This window comes from Clarias gariepinus, chromosome 4 (genome assembly GCF_024256425.1).
Source record: "Clarias gariepinus isolate MV-2021 ecotype Netherlands chromosome 4, CGAR_prim_01v2, whole genome shotgun sequence".
Classification (NCBI taxonomy): domain Eukaryota; kingdom Metazoa; phylum Chordata; class Actinopteri; order Siluriformes; family Clariidae; genus Clarias; species Clarias gariepinus.
Genome location: NC_071103.1, coordinates 28,238,949 through 28,257,759, shown reverse-complemented (window position 1 = coordinate 28,257,759; position 18,811 = coordinate 28,238,949). Strand labels below are relative to the sequence as shown.

The window sequence follows — 18,811 nt, the reverse complement described above, 5'->3', positions numbered from 1 at the left end:
GGGCTGGTCCCTGGCGGGAACCGCAGTCAGAGTAGCACTCTCGCTAGAAGGCAAAGCGCTGCGGGCGCTGGAAGACCTCCTGGGCCGGTGAGGGGAAGGACTGGTCAAAGTTACAAGAGTCGCTCCACCGCCGGTTCGGCGCGGGTGACCGTAAAGAGGCAGCTACGAGGAGCTGGCAGTCTATTTAGAGTTCGAGCCCGATAAGCAGAAGGAGCTAGCTCATCGCGCATTTCTCTAAGGACTCCGACTGCCGCGGCTTCGCGAGCACATCAGGTTAACGGCACCAGCTTCTCTTTCTGAAACGCTACGTTAGGCGGAGCGCGTTGAACCCATAATGGAACATCACGGCGAAAGAACCGAGCAACCTCCCACAGCTCGGGGGCACTCGGTAGGTGAATCTAGCTGGGAACAGGGCTACCCGTCACGGTTAGACAACGAACAAGTCTCTGAGGTTTCGCGGCGATGCCTGAGGCACGGGACCTCGGGGCTACCGTTGCAACGTTCTCAGGCCTGAGGGACAGTGTACCTCAGCAGCCATTAAACTACCTCTGGGGGGCGCTAAGGGGAAGCCGCCTCACGCAACCGTTCTTGTTCCCCCAACTAGTGGATTCAACTTCCGGTTGGGACGTTAAGGCAATCGCGCGGGAATTTATGTGAACTGTGTTCTGGTAAACGTCTTACTAAGGGCGCTCGTAGAGACGGGTTCTACAGTTTTGCTGTTGCGCAGTGGATTACTGGGACAAAGCGAGTGCATTTGCAGACTGCCTGATCCAGTCTTTAATATTCGCACCGTTTCTGGGAGCTACGTGAAGGTACGGGCTTGTCTGAGTAAAAATAGGTGAGCGGATTCATTCACATGAATTCTTTGTGGGTAATTTCGAGGAGGATTGCATTTTGGGGTTGGACATTTTAAAAAAATGGGGTGCGGTGCTAGACTTAAATAATGGAACTCTGCGTGGTAACTTCGGTTTAGCCAGGTTGCTAATACCCAAACCACAGCCGGACATGTTAGTAGCACACACCCGGGGGGCGGAACTTCCGGTAGTCGTGCCATGTAAACATCTGGTGCTCGTGGTCGGTACTGCGAGCGAGTTAAAGAGAGTGTGTGTGCGGTTGCGACGTAGAACCCATGACATAAACGTTCTCCTCGTGCAGTCCTCCAGACTCTGTACAACCGTAGTCCTTTCGCCTTTGCCACAGCTGAACCGTGATCAGCTTATTGCCGAGCAGGAAAAGGATCCGGTTCTGCATAGGGTGCTAGGTTGGGTTAAAGCGGGCCTGAGACCAGATTATACCGCAGTTGCTTATCTAGGGTGAGAGGTAAAAGATTGAAAAAGGTCATTACAACACATAATAATTAAAAGAATTCACACATAGTAACAAAATGATTGCATTGAGAGATACTCTCATAATGCAAATGTTTTACTAAACTCTAAATCATTACTTTTCATATTTTGACTAATTGTTTGATCATTTTCTTAAGCTCAATTAGTAAATCTATGAACACGAATGGTCAGTGTAAAGAATATTTAATGATAGTGTTCTCTCTTATGAGAGAATAAGATTAGGGCTGGGTAAGCCCGGAGCCAATTTTGCACTGGTAGAACTACAACCAAATCAGAATGCGAATTTTGGTGCCTCAATTTGGTCCCACTTAAAAAGTCTTACAACGGATGTACAGTAAGAAGCATCACATGCAAATTCCTGACTGAAAAAAAAGTGAATGTGAGCACAAGCTCTAATAATACAAATCCAACTTATCTTTGTAGTAATGCCAGTGTCCATGATGTTTTCACATTCTGACTTATAAGCACAACTTAGGCAATGAGACCATCTGAAGAGTGCACAAATGCAATAATTACACTTGCTCTGAGGGCAGCCAGCTAAGGTAAACATCGTTAAATTAAAATGCACAAGGCTAAACTTTTTTAAAATGTTGCTGTATTTAACAACAAAGGATACCAACACTATAACATGCAACAAATGTCTTTACAAAGTTGCGTGTAAAGGGAGAAACATGTCTAACCTAATAATACATTTGAGGACACACAGGATGAACTTAAAAGCATAGGCATGCACTATGTTTAACAGCTTGTGGACATCAGCTGTCAGTGTTCAGGACAAGACCCTGTAGCATGATGGTTGGTGAAGCTGGACAGACTTCCCACATGGTCTGTGCTTTCAAACACATATCTGTGTACAGGCCTTATCAACACAATCTGAAAGGGTTTTTTCTTGTCCTCTTATTTTTCTAAATAAGGCAAGTACAGTGCATCCGGAAAGTATTTACAGCTCATCACTTTTTCCACATTTTGTTATGTTACAGCCTTATTCTAAAATGGATTAAATTAATATTTTCCCCTCAGAATTCTACACAAAACACCCCATAATGACAACATATAAAAAGTTTACTTGTGATTTTTAAAAATTGATTAAAAATTAAAAAATTGAGAAAGCACATGTAAGTGGAAGAAGTTCGAAACCACCAGGACTTTTCTTAAAATTGGCCAACCATCTAAACTGAGTCATGGAGGAGAAGGTCCTTAGTCAGGGAGGTGACCAAAAAACAGATGGTCACTCTATCAGAGCTCCAGATGTCCTCTGTGGAGAGAGTAGAACCTCCCAGAAGGACAACCATCTCTGCAGCAATCCACCAATCAGGCCTATGGTAGAGTGGCCAGAGAGTCTCAGACCTCAGAATTTTGTTTCTCATGGTCTGAGAGTCCTTTAGGTGCCTTTGTCAACTTGTAATATACAGTTTTTCTTTCAATAAAAAGCTGTTGTCCACCATTTGTGTGGCTCTTTAAAAAAAAAAGAATTGGTTTAGGCACCACTTAAAACTCCCGGGTGATACCCAACGCTAGATAAGATGCTGGGCAAAGTGAACATAGCTTACAGTATGGCCAGTGATAGTTCTTGACAGAAACCTCTGCTTTCTGTCAAGATCTATCACTGGCCATGGTTTATGTGTTGCATGTATCTTGTACAGACAAAATAAGCACTCCCCCCAAAAGAGTTTGGGCAAGTTTACCAAACAACTTTTATTCTCCTTGTATGCATTTAGGTTCAGTAAGAGTTTGATATGTGATGATTAAAATAGCAACAAACTGAAAAAAAAAAAAAAGAAACTCAACACACTCTGCGTCTGGTTTACTTATGTGAAAGGAAGGGTATTCTTATCTTACATTTGACTTCATGCATCCAGCATAATATCATGCAATTAAGTGTAAGTGTCTCCATATAGTCAGTAAGTTTTCTACAATTTGCACATATGACAAAGTGCATGTGAGCAATCTGCCACTGAAAATTATGACTGATTTTATAACTAATATGTTTGTGTTGTGTTAGATACTGGAAAATACTTTACATATGGTTTAGATGGTTTAACCAGAATTCTTTAATTTAAAAAAGTGTGCATCCATTGCAATTTGTTCTTACATGGGTGAGGAGGACATGAGGTTATTTAGAAAATGAATCCTTAATTACTTTATTAGGAGCTTTAAAGTGGAAATGGTTTTTCATGGTCACTACACATTTTAATCATTACATAACCAGATTACTTACATGACCAGTATGTTGGCCAAAAACAAAATTGATGTGGGAGGTGTCACAATCAGGGCTGATTTACAAGAATCATGATAAAAAAAAATAATTTAGACTAAATGTACCAAAAAATAATACACTACCTGCTATCATTCTGTAAGATGTTTTTACTCATATTAATCTACTGTACACTGTCAACTTGTAATACACTGTTACAAGCTGGGTAAAGAGAAGCCATGCACAATTGCTATTTCTGAGCACATCTATTCTGAAAATACATCATACTGTATAAATATACAGTATGCCATGCATGTTAAATGTAAGCATTTAACTGAGAGTCAATCAAGTGGGTAAAAACTGTAAATGAAAATAATTTACCTATTGGATTGCTTGAAGGTAAAATTAATGAGCTTCAAGTGAATCATAGGCTACTGTGGGAAATTCAGCATATTGTAGTGATTTTGTTTATCTGCCCTTTACTGGTTATTTTTTATGATCTTCATGTGGATAATCCAAGCTTTAAACACAATATGGTCTATTAGATGTCCTTATTTTTCATGGTATTAATATTAATTCAGGTCACCCAGAAACATCCCACCATTGCTATTTTTGAACATGGTTAGTCCAAGTAAAAAACAACTTGAAGTTGTGTGTGAAACCTCATCTTGTGGTGATGGTGTAGAAGTGTGAGGGGGTGGGGTCGTGGCTCAAGTTTTCTTTAGACGTCTGCTTCACATTGATGAACTAGAACTCAATATATAAAGCATGCACTACACTTCAACTTCTGATTTTGAAAATCACATAGCTGATGACTTTGCTTCAATGATATCTACATCAATCTTTTAAGGTGAGCAGCTTCTAAAAGGAGCTTTCAGATTTATTCTTCAGGTCATGTTAAAGGGAGAAGTAGGAGCGTGTACTGTAGGTGCGGTATACTGTAGGTTAGGCATGCTATGCTGGTTTTCATAAATTGAATTTTAATTCAAGTAAAGCATACTGTTGGCCGTGTTTAGTGTATAGTGCATGTGTGTATTGGATGTGTGATGTGTATTGATTCAAAAATAAATGGTCAAACTTTACTTCTTCTTGTATCATGGGTGTGACTATCTGTACTTTAAATGTGCATTTCATGTTTGTGATTAATTAAAAAAATAATAATAATAAAATCATGACATTACCAGTTGTGGCTCTTTGCCCATCTATGGTAATACTTTTACCAAGAAGTAGATATAAGAACACATATAAAGATAAGGGTACATAAAAATCTGCAAAAATACAACAGTACTTATTTTCATTTTCTTTAGTTTTTTTGAGGTGCTTGGAAGTTAGCAAACATGGTTCTTCACCCATTTAAGGGCTAAGGCACACAATTGACCCTTTATGTTGTAGAGAATGTACGTTAAATTATTTTTTAAATGTATAAAGTTGCATTTAAGCTCAAAAGATGTTTATTTGATGGAACCACATATACATTAAAAAAAAGCATTTGATTTTCACTGGCATATGCATTGACATTTACATTTTATTCTAGTAACTTTGGCGTAGGCATCACTGTGGCATAGTGCATAGTACTCTTGTCTTGCACTGCCTGGGTCAATAATTAGATTTCTGCCTCGGGTCTGTGTGCCTGGAGTTTGCAAGTTTTCCTCATGCTTGGTGGGTTTCATTCAGGTACTCTGGGTTCCTCCCAAAAATCCCCAGAGTTTGCATCCAGCTATAATACTGCATGTTGTTAACTAACACTCTGGCGGTTAATTTGTGGTGAGTGTATTAAATGTAATTAGTTATCAAAATGTAGGTTAATCATCTTAATGAAGCAGTGATACAGCAAGCACAATTCTTCACATCTATAAAACACTGTTCAATTTTTTGTACAATCTAATACGATCAGCCATAGCTAAAATTAAACACCAGTCACAAAATGGTTTATCATTGCTTTTTTTTTTTCTTTTAAGTTGAGCCAAATGTTTATATTTGCTAAACAGGACCAAAATTCACATAACTAGTTTTATTTAGTTCTTTGTTCTTTCTATTTTTATTTATTTTTTGGTGAGTGCCATTGCAAAACAAAATGCAAACTATTGCTCTTATAAGTAGAATGAGATTGAAATATTTGTGCATGCTCACACTTCTGGTATGGTGGTAGTGGTGGCAATAGCAATCGATGTACAGTAGTACAGAAACTGAATGCTACAAAGCATGTTATCATGAACAGTAAGTAAACTTTATCCATGAACTCTGCAGTAGTAATGTTACAACAAAAGCATTCTTACTAATCTCTTTCTCTCTTTTTCTCCCTTTCCGCATTATACATTTTCTACACTGATAAATATAGGCATAATTATGAACTTCTTTAGAACTTTTATTTGGTTTTACAGGGGGTAGCAGAAAGTGGGAATCTGACTCATGAAATGCTATATTGAAGTTTCATAGATAAAAAATAAAAAATCACAATTTTTGTGTGCTAATCACAATTCTGTGAATATCATCTTCTTTAAATTCTATTGCTCTATTTATTACTTCTGGTTACTTTTTAAATGTAAATACATAATCAGAAATATTTCATGGGAATTTGGTTCACAATTTGGAAGACACTGATTAATAAAAAAAAAAAATTCAGTGATGAAAGTTCCATATCAAACTTTCTAAGAACTGCCTTCGTTTTCCATGGGCTAGAGAGTCGCTGTATACATTTGTGTACTTCTCTACTTAACCAGCAATGTTAATGGCAATAATAGTGCCATTGCTAATGTTAGTGGCAATGCTAGGTGCAATAACAGTGACAATGTTAGGAGCAAAAAAAAAAAATGCTAGCAGCAAAAAATGTTAGCTTTATCATTACTAGACAGCATTTGAGCTGCCCATTGCATATTAAGTCTACACTCTAAAAAACGCTGGGTTGTTTTTTCTACCCAAACGCTGGGTTTCCTCTGTTGGGTCATTTTTCTGGGTTATTTACAGAGAGTTGGGTAGTTTTTGTGTAACCCAGCTGCTGGGTTGAAGTTTGGTGGCCCCTCCCCCAAAGTTCACCGGTGGATTCAGCGGCTGTCAGTCAGAGCTTCGTGTCTCTCTTCAGCTCCCACACCGCTGATGACGGTTCATTTAAGGGAAAATGACGTTAAATACAAGGTCTGTATTCACATGTTCACTCACCTAAGTCACATATGACTGAAAAATTATTTCTATATGTGAGATTTATTACTGTTACCGTGTTAAGGTTACACTTAAACTTTCAGGCTGGTCTGAGGTAAGATAATTTAGCTGCTATAGTTAGCCAAAGAACCCCACCTGTGTGTGAAAGAAACGGATAAGATGTCTGAGCTTTTTATCTTTCTCTGTAGAATGTTTGCAGGGTGACGAAACTGTTAACTGTAGTATTAGCATGACGCTAGCATTTAGTTAGTTAGGCAACCACATTAACATTAGAACTTATTTAATCTCACTGCTTGAGACAATAAAATGCTGAGGTGTTACAAAACACTGACCCTCTCACAAATATACACACCTGCTAACCCTCCCGTTTTTCACTAGTTAGTAATTTACTCCGCGGTCAAAATTCGCCCGCGTTTCTCCCGAGTTATAACAATATTTTACACCTTTCCCCCTTTAGCAAGTAGTATGTAAATATGACTGCTGCATGTAAGCTAACCAGGTAGCCCTCTTTAACCAAAGTTGCTTGTGACTCAGACTAAATTAACTATCAGTCAGCTGTACAGATAACTACTAGATGGAAGTATTAATATTTGGGTGAATATAATGTGCCAGTATGACACCAGCTATGACAATGCATCTCCTCTGTAATTAGCTTAAAATCAACGCAGACCACAAGATCAACTAGTCTGATAAAGCTCATATATATATATATATATATATATATATATATATATATATATATATATATTTGAGCTTTATCCCAAAAGCCATGCTTATTTTGCTTATTTAATTTGGGTAGTAGCTGTCTCCATGTTTTTGTTTCATGTTACCTATACCCTAGCTTTGTCATTTTTTTATTTAGTATAAATCCTATTACACATTAAATTGATAGTCTTATTCAGTTTAATCTTTGTTATTCAACAAATTTTTAACTTTCTTTCATTTCTTTCTAAGGTTGGCACCAACATGTTGGAATACCTCCAGCAGGCTGAAGTGTCAAGGCCGTACCCCCACATCCTGACGTTGGGAGAGTCAGGCATTCGTCATTCTGGTGGGACAGGCTTTGGAGCAATGCACACTACTTGGGGCGGTTGATGTGTGCTTCAAGGCATTTTATATTTTTGACATTAACTATTTAAAGTAGTGTGCACCTGTATAGGACTTTTTGTAATGTTGCTATGAAATAGCAAGGCCTACTTGAAAAGTCATAGACAGTGTTTGTATGTTAAAACAGAACCAGGGCTGGATAGTTTTGTTCTGCAGAAAAGATATCTAATGTCACAGAGAGATTCTGCTCTGTAGAAGCTGCCTTAGCCTATTTGTGTTATTACTCCATTCTGCCCTTATGAGTAATAGTATAGTAATGATGTCACTGTTGATTATCTGTTCTTGTGCTTTTAAAAAATAAAGTTTTTTCTATGAACATTTAATAGGATGTTGTTTATTGCATATATGTATGGTTTGCAAAACCTTTAAGTTTTTTTTTTGTAATAAACCAGTATATCAAAGTAATTTAACTGTTTAATAGATGTGGGTAGTTTTTTTTTTTTTTTTTTTTTTTTTACAGATTCACTGTAAAACATAATAATAACCTATTTAACCACTGTAAATAATAATAACCTATTTGTGAGGTAGAATTAACTCAACATTCCAGTTAAAATGAACCAACATCTGGGTAGAACATTTAACCAATTTATGTGGTAGAATTAACCCAGCATTATAGTTAAATATGACCCAGCATTTGGGTTGAATATTTAACCCATTTTGCTGGGTTAAAAAAATAACCCATTTTGCTGGGTTAAATTAACCCAGCATTTAGTTAGTCCAATAGTTACCCAGCAGCTGGGTTAAAAACAACCCAGATTGGGTTGTTTTTAACCCAGCATTTTTTAGGGTGTATTTTTAAAAGATAACTGCCAAAAACTTTTTGTGGGTTATGATAAGCTTCTTTGTCAGTGCTGGCAGGAGGACAGTGTCTCATCTTATGTGGTTTTGACAACCTTCTCTGCTTCCTGTAGATCCTAGACAGTGGCCATTGCTGTGGCAAAGGATGCTTACCTTTTCCACCAAATTTTCTGGATGTTTTTGTTTGTCCTAGCTTTTTACAAAATTATGGCAGTTCGTAAAGTACAGAAACCCATTACATGTTCTTTAGTAAGAAAGGATTTAAAAGCTCAAAGGCAGGACTGTCCGGGAAGTCTCTGATGTATAAGCTACTCACACTTTTTTCCACTGAGTTTTGGATCAGATGTGCCGCCATGTTTTTTTGTTGTTTGGTATTATGTTTTTTTTTTTTCCCCAAAGCGCATGTAACATGTGGCTTTATGCATCTAATTAAAGCTCATTGTCATTATTCCGAACATCCTGTTGATTTACAGCTGTTTAGCTCACACTTCCTCTTGTAGTGTTCTGCACCTCATCTTGCCTTGCAGCTGGATTTAAAATGTTGAGGGTTTTCAGTAAAACAGCATCTACATTTGTTTCTGTACAGACTTTATTTATTTATTGCTCAGATCTTGTATTGATAAAAGCCATTTCATGAAGCCAGTCATGGGTCAGTCATCAGGGGGTTAACCCTAACCCTAACCCAGTCATCAGGGGGTTAAGATCGGGACTCTCTTACTGTATGTGTGAGAATGATCCTTCATGTTTCTAGACTCACTCTTTACAGTTTGAGCCTAATGAATTTTGTCATTGTTGTCTGGCATATGCTCAAAAGAACCTTTTCATTTCATACATTGAGGCAGTCAGCTGACTTTTTATTTCATTTCCACAAGACTGAGTCTAGACCGGACCACCTAAAACAACCAAAGATAATAAATGCAGAGGCTTGTACAGTGGCCACTATGTATTTGAACATTGCCTCATTTCCATTGCTCCAAAGTAAAAATTTTATGCTCCCTAGCAGATTAAACCTCTACTGTACCTACAAGTGATTTTTTCAGGGCCACATCTTTCCCCAATTGTATAAAGTCTTGGAGCATTGTGCATAAAAATGCTCTTATGTTCACTATTTAACATAGTTGTCATTTCTCCTGCCAGTTTTAATAATGCAGCTCCACCAAGCATTTAAGTGACGTCCAAACATGGACTCAGGGGACTCCATAATCAGGGGAAACATCTTTCTGACAAGGTTGTTTAAGAAATAAGAAGCTACTCACTGTGAGTAGCTTCTTTTCAGCAATTTCAAGCCAAATTATGAATACAATCAATGCAATAAGAGAACTTTCATTTAACAACAAAAGAAGAGTATTGAAATTGAAGATGTATGAAAATACACAGAAAATAAATTATAATAAATGGTCTACAGAAAGTTGATAATGTTTTATAATCCTGACAAAGAATGCTTCTTTTCCAATTTATGGTGTTTTAAGCAACATTCCAGAAAAACATTCCAGTGACAATGTTAGGAGCACTATATATCTTTTTTCTTTAGATTGTGGAGTGGAGTAGCTGCAAAGTGATTTATATAATGTTTTATACCATTAAAAGATCGTATTGTCACATGGAATGGGTTTGATCGCCGCATCATAAGATGTATTGTAACACAGAATGTAAGAGCCCTGGTGCAGGGCTTCAGAGGGGGTCAATGAAATGTGAGTGTGAGAGTGGTTGTGCACTTTCGGTAAGACTTTCCTATTCCTGTGGGTTTATTAATTAAGAACTTAAAAGGGAACTGAAATAAACTGGGGGAAAAAAACTCAAAACACAAAGGTCTTCCATCTCCTTGAGACAGTGGTTTGGAAACTGAAATTAACTCTTTTCTGTTTTCAATTCAACTCAATTAAATTTTATTTGTACAGTATAGTGCAACAGAGGGGTTTAGATCACTGACAGCTCAGGAGCGGCATGTGTAGCTCGACAGAGAGACAAGAGGGGAGATAGAGAGAGAAAGAAAGAAAAATAGGAACAGTTAGGAACAGTTAGGTACAGTATGGTCACAGTAACAATTTATAGTGTAATGTATACATGTACAGTATATGTATTTGTAGAGCAGAGTGCAAGCAGGGACTCCGACTGGACTAACTATGACAGCATATCTGAAAGGGAGAGCTCGAAGGAAACCGAGACATGACAGATCCCTGGGATGTACAGCAACCAGTCACAGTCATCCCACTCGGGAAGGTGCTGCTCTCATTACTTGCTAGCTCATAGTCTCAGAAAAGGCCTAGTTAATCGGTGACCACCTAAGCCCAGACCACGGAGCAGACAAACAGGCTAAACCAGGCGAAGACTCAAAGTCTGTTTTAGTAATTTAATTAATATAGAGACTAAAAATTCAAAAATGAATACACAGCCAGCACCTCTGATCTGAAGCTAGGAATTTTAAATATTAGATCTCTCGCATCTAAAGCAGTTATTATTAATAAAACTATCACAGATCAGGAGTTATATATATTACATTCAACAGAAACCTGAATTAAAAAGAATGTGTATGTAGCTTTAAATAAAGCCTCCTGGATACAGCTACATACAGTACACCAGCCTCGGCTAACTGGTAGAGGAGGAGCCATCGCAGTTATTTATAATGATAATCTGTCTATAATACAGAAATACAGACTTAAATTTAATGCATTTGAAATTCTCTATAGTAATATACCAAGTGTAGCTACAAATATAAATTTAGCTTAGTCAATCCCACTAATTATCAATCATAGACCTCCAGGGCCATACTCAAATTTCTATGGAGCCCTGGAGCCCTGGAAGTCACCTAGAGGAGAGAGAAAAAAAATTCTCCTCTAGGTGACTTGCAGGGCTCCATACAATCAGGCAACTAAATATTTAGAGTCAACATTTATATCTTAGATAATGTAGGTCCATTTAAAAGGAAAATGATTAGAGATAAAATAAAAAAAAACTTGCTCCCTGATATAATGACTACACACGCACTTTAAAACAAACCGCTCAAAAATTTGAACGCAAATAGCGTCAAACTAACTTGTTAGTATTCCAAATACTGTAGCATGGAAGGAGAGCGTCCTAAACAACAAAAACGCTCTCAGTGCTGCTAGATCATTGTATCTCTCCACTCATAGAAAATAGCTAAATTATTTTAAGATTTTTATTTAATAACATAGCTAAATTAACTAGAAACAAGACCACTGCATAAATCTCCACAACAACATACAGTAGTAAGGACTCCATAAATTTTTCAATTACAAAATCATAAATATTAGGCAAAAATTTCGGGCTTTGAAACCAGACAATTACTGTACATACAAACTTAAATAATTCTTTTGAATGTGTAAAGCTGCTTTGTGATAATGTCAGTTGTTAAAAGCGCTATACAAATAAAAAAAAATATTGAATTGGATTAAACTACACCATTAACAAACCTGAGAGATCAATGAGATTGGGGAAGACCGCATCTAAACATACCAGTTCGCCATAATACTCTACGTCCTTGAGTTCCACAAATCTGCTTCTTTACCTGAGGCAAATCTATTTACAATAATGCTTTGGTAAATAAATAGGTTTTTAGTCTAGACTGAAACACTGAGACTGTGTCTGAGTCCCGAATATTAATTGGAAGGCTATACCTTTGGGGCTTTGTAAGAAAAAGCCGTTTTCTCACATATTTTGTATCTTTTAACTTATTTTATCATGTTTTATTTTTCTATTCAGGTTTATCTTTTGCTTTTGTTTGAGGGCATGCTGCTCTCTCTTTCTCTAATACATGCTTGTTATGTTGATGTTTGTCTTTGCCTTGGTATTTGCCTTTGTCTTCTCCTGGCTCTAATACTGTACCAGTGCCACCTGCTCTCTACCTGGCGCTATCTAATAATCCCATGTCTTCCTAAGGCTTAAATAGACACACATGAATGTTTTTGGACCTTTGTCAAAAATTCAGAATCCTGAATTTATCATAGAAATCTAGTTATATCGATAGTTCTCCCACACCACACCACACTTCTCTACTCCCTGCTTGCTGTAGCTGCTTGTATCAAATTCCAAACCCTGATGCTTGCCTGCAAAGCTAAAAATGGCCACCCACTTACCTCTAAGCTCTAATCACACCCCGCACTGCACTATAGAAATAGAGGAAGACATGCATTGAGGTGGTGGAATAAACTTCCTCTAGATATCCATACAGTTGAGTCTCTGGAAATCTTTAAACGACGACTTAAGACGTTTCTGTTTCTCCAGTTATCCCCACCCCCTCCAATCACCCCCCACACCCACCGAGAGTACTTAATGAGTGACTTGTGCTCTAGTGCTTGTCAGGACTCCATTAAAAATCATCTCCAAAATTATTTTCAAAGAACATACTGTAGCAAAATGTGACCCAGTTTCAAATATGCAGTAAAATATTTGACATTATATGGTTATAATTTGCTTAGTTTGTTTAAGAGCTTGCTTTTTTATGGCTTTCTGAAAGGTGTTTACCCTCACACTGTCTTAAATGTCATTAATGTTAGCACCTCCAGCTTGACAGACATTCAGCGTTAATTATGTTTTATATCTTTATAAAATGTGTAAATTATATAAATATATTTGTTATTATTTAAAAAAATTTCATTAGATCACTGGGGCCATGGGAACCATAAAAGGACTGCTCCTGGTCTTTATTTTAGCATCAGGTTTCCTAGTGACCAATGCACAAATAACAGGTAAGTTCACATGGTTTTCAAGTTTTATTAATGTGTAATACAGTATTTATACAATGTTTTGGGCATATTCAATTCAATTCAATTCAATTTTATTTGTATAGCGCTTTTAGCAATTTTCATTGCCGCAAAGCAGCTTTACACAGTCAAAAGAATTATTTAAGTTTGTATGAAATGTGAATTTGTATGAATCAAAATGGTCAGTTTGTCCCTGGTGAGCAAGCCGAGGGCGACAGTGGCAAGGAAAAACTCCCTGAGATGGTAATAGGAAGAAACCTTGAGAGGAACCAGACTCAACAGGGAACCCATCCTCATTTGGATGCAACAGAAAGCAGTAAATGATCTGCATTTATACAGTGTGTAGGGTGGGAGGCAGTTCAGCTATAATAGCTGATGTTAATTGATGTTAATATGGAGTCCAGGTAGTTATTGAAGACCCAGGTAGACTTGTAAGAAGTTCCAGTCATGAACTATCAAACTGTCAAGTCCCCAGAGAAACAGTTGCCAACGCCAGTCAAGGCCAGAACCATTTGGTGATACAATTGTCTAAATCGAAGATTTGTTTTAAATAAGCAGTGTTTAGCAAAACGATCACAAAGGTGGTGACGTCTTTTTAGTATTTAAAGCCAAACTGAAATTATATACTGTAGGGTTCCAAACATAAGCTATTTGGCACATAGGTCCTACATTTAGATAATTGTAATGTGTACTCTGTCTAATAATTTGAGCACTGTTCAATGATGACAATACAACTGAAAGATCAAAATGTATTTCTGTGGCAGTTTCTGTCTTTCTGACATTTCTGTGGCAGTTGGTTAAGGAGTCAGGTTGCCAGCTTGATGCTTGATTGTCATTCACACACACCACAGGCAATTAGGAAACATCAGTTAGTCTAATCTAGATGTTTTTGGACTATGAGAGGAAACTGGAGTACCTGGAGGAAACCCAACAAGCATGAGAAAAACATGCAAACTCGATGCACAAAGACCCAAAGTGGGAATCACTGTTTGGTCAATATTTCGGAGAGTGTTTTAATAAAGTTCAGATAAAGTTTTGTCTTAGAACGACTTCAGCGCATTAAAATTCACTTATACCACTCCAGCATTGTTATTTCAGTGGTGGAAATATTAAGTAATCCCAGTAAAAATATAAAATTTCTAATAAATATCTATTGGTACAGGTGTTTGTTTACATTGACCAAGTAGCTTATTAGAAGCTCATTATAAAGTAGACTATTAAATCCGACACATCGCTTTTAATCAACATTTTGATTTCATTTATGGAGCAGGTTAAATTTTAAAAAGATATGTAAAAGAACTGCAAAGGTTTTATTAAATTCTGTCCAAAAAGTTTTGCATAATAAAATTCTGGTGTTGGGGCATTTTAGTGCATAGCACTGGACTGTCAGTTCGGGTATTTCACATGCCCTCACCTTAGACTGCTGCAGCTCTGTTTACACCAACAACCAGTGTTTTATCTCAAAGTGGCGGTTCATATTACTACTTTTTATTTGTCCATTTATATTAGAAGGTTCAGTTTCCTATTCTTTAAAGTGAGTCATGCTGTGTTGCGCATTTGGCAGCTTGTAGGTACATAAGCATCATTTCTGTGTCTTCTACATACTTTGTCTATACACAGTAAACTATTGTGTTGATTGCCATGCCCATCTCTAGTACACTAGTGACATTATCTGCACATACTGTAACTTTATTCTATTCACTATTTTGATTTCATTCATGGCATAGGTTTAACTTCAGGCAAATATCTGTGCCATTTGTTTTGTAAGATACAGTATATTTGCAAAATAACTGCTAAACTTTTATTAAATATTGTCCAGCCAGTTTTGTGTAATGCTGTGACAAAATCTGGCTTGACAGACGTGCAGACAGAAAATTTTCTGAGAATGGTTTAGGGTACAGTGCATCACTGTTATGATGGCAAAAGGGGGACCTACTCAGTATTAGGCAGGTAGGAATAATGTTATGACTGATATGTATATTCTGAACCTATAGTACAAAGAATTAAATACTTTTCAAAGTCACTATATATTTACACAACAAATAGGCAATGAAGCATCACCTTCTGTCAGCATAGTGGCTTAGAAGTAAGAACTGTTACCTTCAGGGTTAGGGCTTTAAATATTGACAGACAGTCCTCAGTTAGACAGACAGTCCAAGTAGTGTGCATGTTCTAGCCATGCTTGGTGAGTTTCTTCATCAAAGTCTAATAATATGTTACTGTAGGTTGATTAGCATTCCCCATGTGTGTACTTGTACTTATGATGAGCATTTCCCCAGGGTATATCCAGCTTTGTCCCGTAAGAATCAACACAGCCACAAAAGAAAAGTGTACTGTAGTTGTCTTTTGATAAGTTTATATTTCTGTTTAACTAATTATATTATAAAATTGTTTTATTAAAAAAAATTGTGTTATATTTTTGTGTTTTTATTTTCAGGATGCAAGGCTAATTTAGCTGACATTGTGTTCCTTGTTGATGGCTCTAGTAGTATTGGTGATGCAGACTTCCTGAGGGTGAAGAAGTTTCTACACGATTTCCTAGTGGCTCTTGATGTCACACCTACTAAAGTCAAAGTAGGAATCGTACAGTTCAGTAATAACCCCCAACATGAGGTCCAATTGGGGCAGTATGCAGACAAAAATGACCTGCTGGAGAAGGTTAACAAACTTACCTACCTAAAAGGAGGCACTGAAACTGGTAAAGCTCTCCAATTTATCGGAGACAATTACTTTACAAATTCAAGTGCTAGTCGAATCAGTCAGAGTGTGCCACAGATTGCTGTGGTGATCACAGATGGTGGCTCTGTTGATGAGATGAAGAGTCCAGCCACGGAGCTACGGAGAAAGGGGGTGTTAATCTTCACCATTGGGGTTGGTAAAGATAGCATTACAGAGCTAGAGTCCATTGCTAACAAACCATATCAGCGTTTTGTACTGAGTTTTAAAGACTATGAGGAGCTGGTAAAAGCCACAAGCACCACAGCAGACAAAGTGTGTATTTTTATGGAGGCCCAACAGCAAGGTAATGTTTCACCAATTAGAAATAAACCTCATTCATCATCAACTTTAATAATACATAATAATATTGTAGTAAACCACTACTGAAACCAGTTCTTTTTCTTTTATACTGTTATTGCTTTCAGCTTTAGCTCCAAAGTTTAAAGATGTGCTTGTGTTGGTGGACAGCTCAGTTGAACAGACCCAAAAGGTGTCACAGTTTCTCAATCGCCTAGCCAATCAACTTAACGTGGGGAGTACATCGAATCAGATGGCTTTGGCTCAGTTTAGCGAAAATGTTTCACTGGATTTTAGTTTTGATGCTTACAAAAGTAAAAGTGAAGCACTTGCACTTATTCAAAAATTTCAACTCAGAGTCACTGGACAGCGCAAACTTGGAAAGGCGTTGGATTATGTGCGCACCCACCTTCTCACCCCTGAAGCAGGCAGTCGAATTGCAGAGGGAAATAAGCAGTATCTGCTGATCGTGAGCGAAGGAGAATCAAATGATGATATACACAGAGCACTCCGTGCATTAAAGGATGAGGAAGTGACTGTTGTCAATGTTGACTTCAGCAAAGAACAAATCCTGCTCGGTTCACCTGGTCTACCTGGAACACCTGGTTTAGATATTTTTCCTGCACAAGTGCCTAGGTTACAGGGCATTCCTATTGTACATAATGCAAGAACCAAAGATGCCACAGAATTAACACAAGATGTGAAGACTATCATCGAAACAAAAGATACAAAAGAAATTATCAACGTAACTGGAGGTCAGATTGTCTTTATTTTCAGAAATGAATTGAATCATTGAATGAGTTGAAAGACTAAGTGTTTCCTTTTTTTTGAACAGTATAAACATGTTTCTTTGTTTGCATCACAGATTGCAGGTCAGCTCCGGTGGTGGCAGATATAGTCTTTATTATGGACGTGTCAGACAGCATTGCTATTTCAAACTTTAATCTGGATTTTATCCGGAACTTTCTTTACCGCATGATTAATGGCTTGGAGATAAGTTCTGATAGAGTGCGGGTTGGAATGGTTTCATACAGTGACACACCCACAGCTGACTTTTACCTAAACACTTTTGATAACAAAGACGACATCCTGCAGTACATTAAACTTTTACCCTTTAAGGGTGGGGAATCCAAAACTAGCAAGGTGCTAAAGTTTGCAAAAGATAAACTCTTCACCAATGAAATGGGTAGCCGACGTGATGTAGGAGTGCAGCAGATTGCTGTGGTCATAACTGAGGGGGACTCGCTGGATAATGTCACAAAACAAGCAACAGAGCTACGGCGAAGTGGAGTTCAGGTCTATGCCTTGGGAGTCATGAAAAATGAAAATAATGCAGAGCGGCTGAAAGAGATTGCATCTTATCCTCCTGCGAGGTTTGTTTTCAGTGTGGAAAGCTTTTATAAGCTTAAGGGAGAAGAAAGAATTCTAAGGAAGACTATGTGTAGAAATCTTGTTCTTTCAGCGGTTGACAGAACTGTTAGATACACTTTAAAGCAAGGTAAGACATTACACATTCACCTGATAAAATCATAACAGCTTGTGCAAACCACTTTACTCAGAACTCAAAAAGCTCAGATACTGTTTACAATGTTTTTTACCTAAACACATTCCAGTGCTTCATCTTAGGAAAATATGGATGCTTAAAGTAAGGTTGTGCTTGTATGGCTAGTCTTTGTCACAATGTCACATTAGGTAAATAAATAGAATAATGTTCCAAATCTAACATTTTAACAACTAAAGATACGTGTCATAAAATCAAGTTGTATCAATTAGAAAATCACTTTTGCATGTTTTAGGTTGCATTCTGAGCTTTTCTCCTGCAAATATTTATTTGTTTGTTTGTTTGTATGGATAACTATGTAATTAATTAATTTTGTACATTGCATTAAACATATTTAATTTTTTAGGATGTGTCCAGACAGAAGAAGCAGACATCTATTTCCTAATTGATCATTCCGGAAGTATTTATCCATCAGACTTTCAGGACATGAAAAAGTTCATTCTTGAGTTTTTGCTCATGTTTAGTATTGGACCAAAACAGGTCCGTGTAGGGGTAGTGAAATTTGCCAGTAACACCACACTAGAGTTTCGACTGGATGAATATAATGACAGAGCCTCTCTTAAAAGGGCTGTGGACAGCATTCAGCAGATAGGTGGAGGCACAAAGACAGGAGATGCTCTGTCCTTCATGATCAACCTTTTTAAGGAGGCTGAAAAGACTCGTGGTGCTAAAGTTCAAGAGATTCTTATTTTCATTTCTGATGGAAAGTCCCAGGATAAAGTGAAAGAGCCAGCAGCAAAGCTGAGAGCACAGGGGGTGACCATCTACACCATTGGAGTGAAAGACGCAAATCAACCAGAGCTCCTTGAGATAGCAGCTGATCCAAAGAGGATGTACTTCGTCACCAACTTTGATGCACTGAAACCCCTCAAGAATGAAATTGTTACTGATATTTGTTCAGATGAGGGTAAGA

The 18,811-nt window shown here is 37.5% G+C and overlaps 1 protein-coding gene across 1 annotated transcript in view; it reads left to right on the top strand.

Annotated features, from left to right (window-relative positions):
• Positions 1-4,332: 4,332 nt before the first annotated feature.
• Positions 4,333-18,811, top strand: part of LOC128520232 (collagen alpha-6(VI) chain-like) — a 37,600-nt gene continuing 23,121 nt past the window's right edge. The window contains exons 1-6 of the mRNA XM_053494377.1: positions 4,333-4,390; positions 13,220-13,307; positions 15,760-16,344; positions 16,466-17,092; positions 17,203-17,835; positions 18,245-18,805. Of these exons, the coding sequence (XP_053350352.1) occupies positions 13,232-13,307; positions 15,760-16,344; positions 16,466-17,092; positions 17,203-17,835; positions 18,245-18,805 (2,482 nt within the window). The 5' untranslated portion in view covers positions 4,333-4,390; positions 13,220-13,231. The remainder of the gene's footprint in view (positions 4,391-13,219; positions 13,308-15,759; positions 16,345-16,465; positions 17,093-17,202; positions 17,836-18,244; positions 18,806-18,811) is intronic.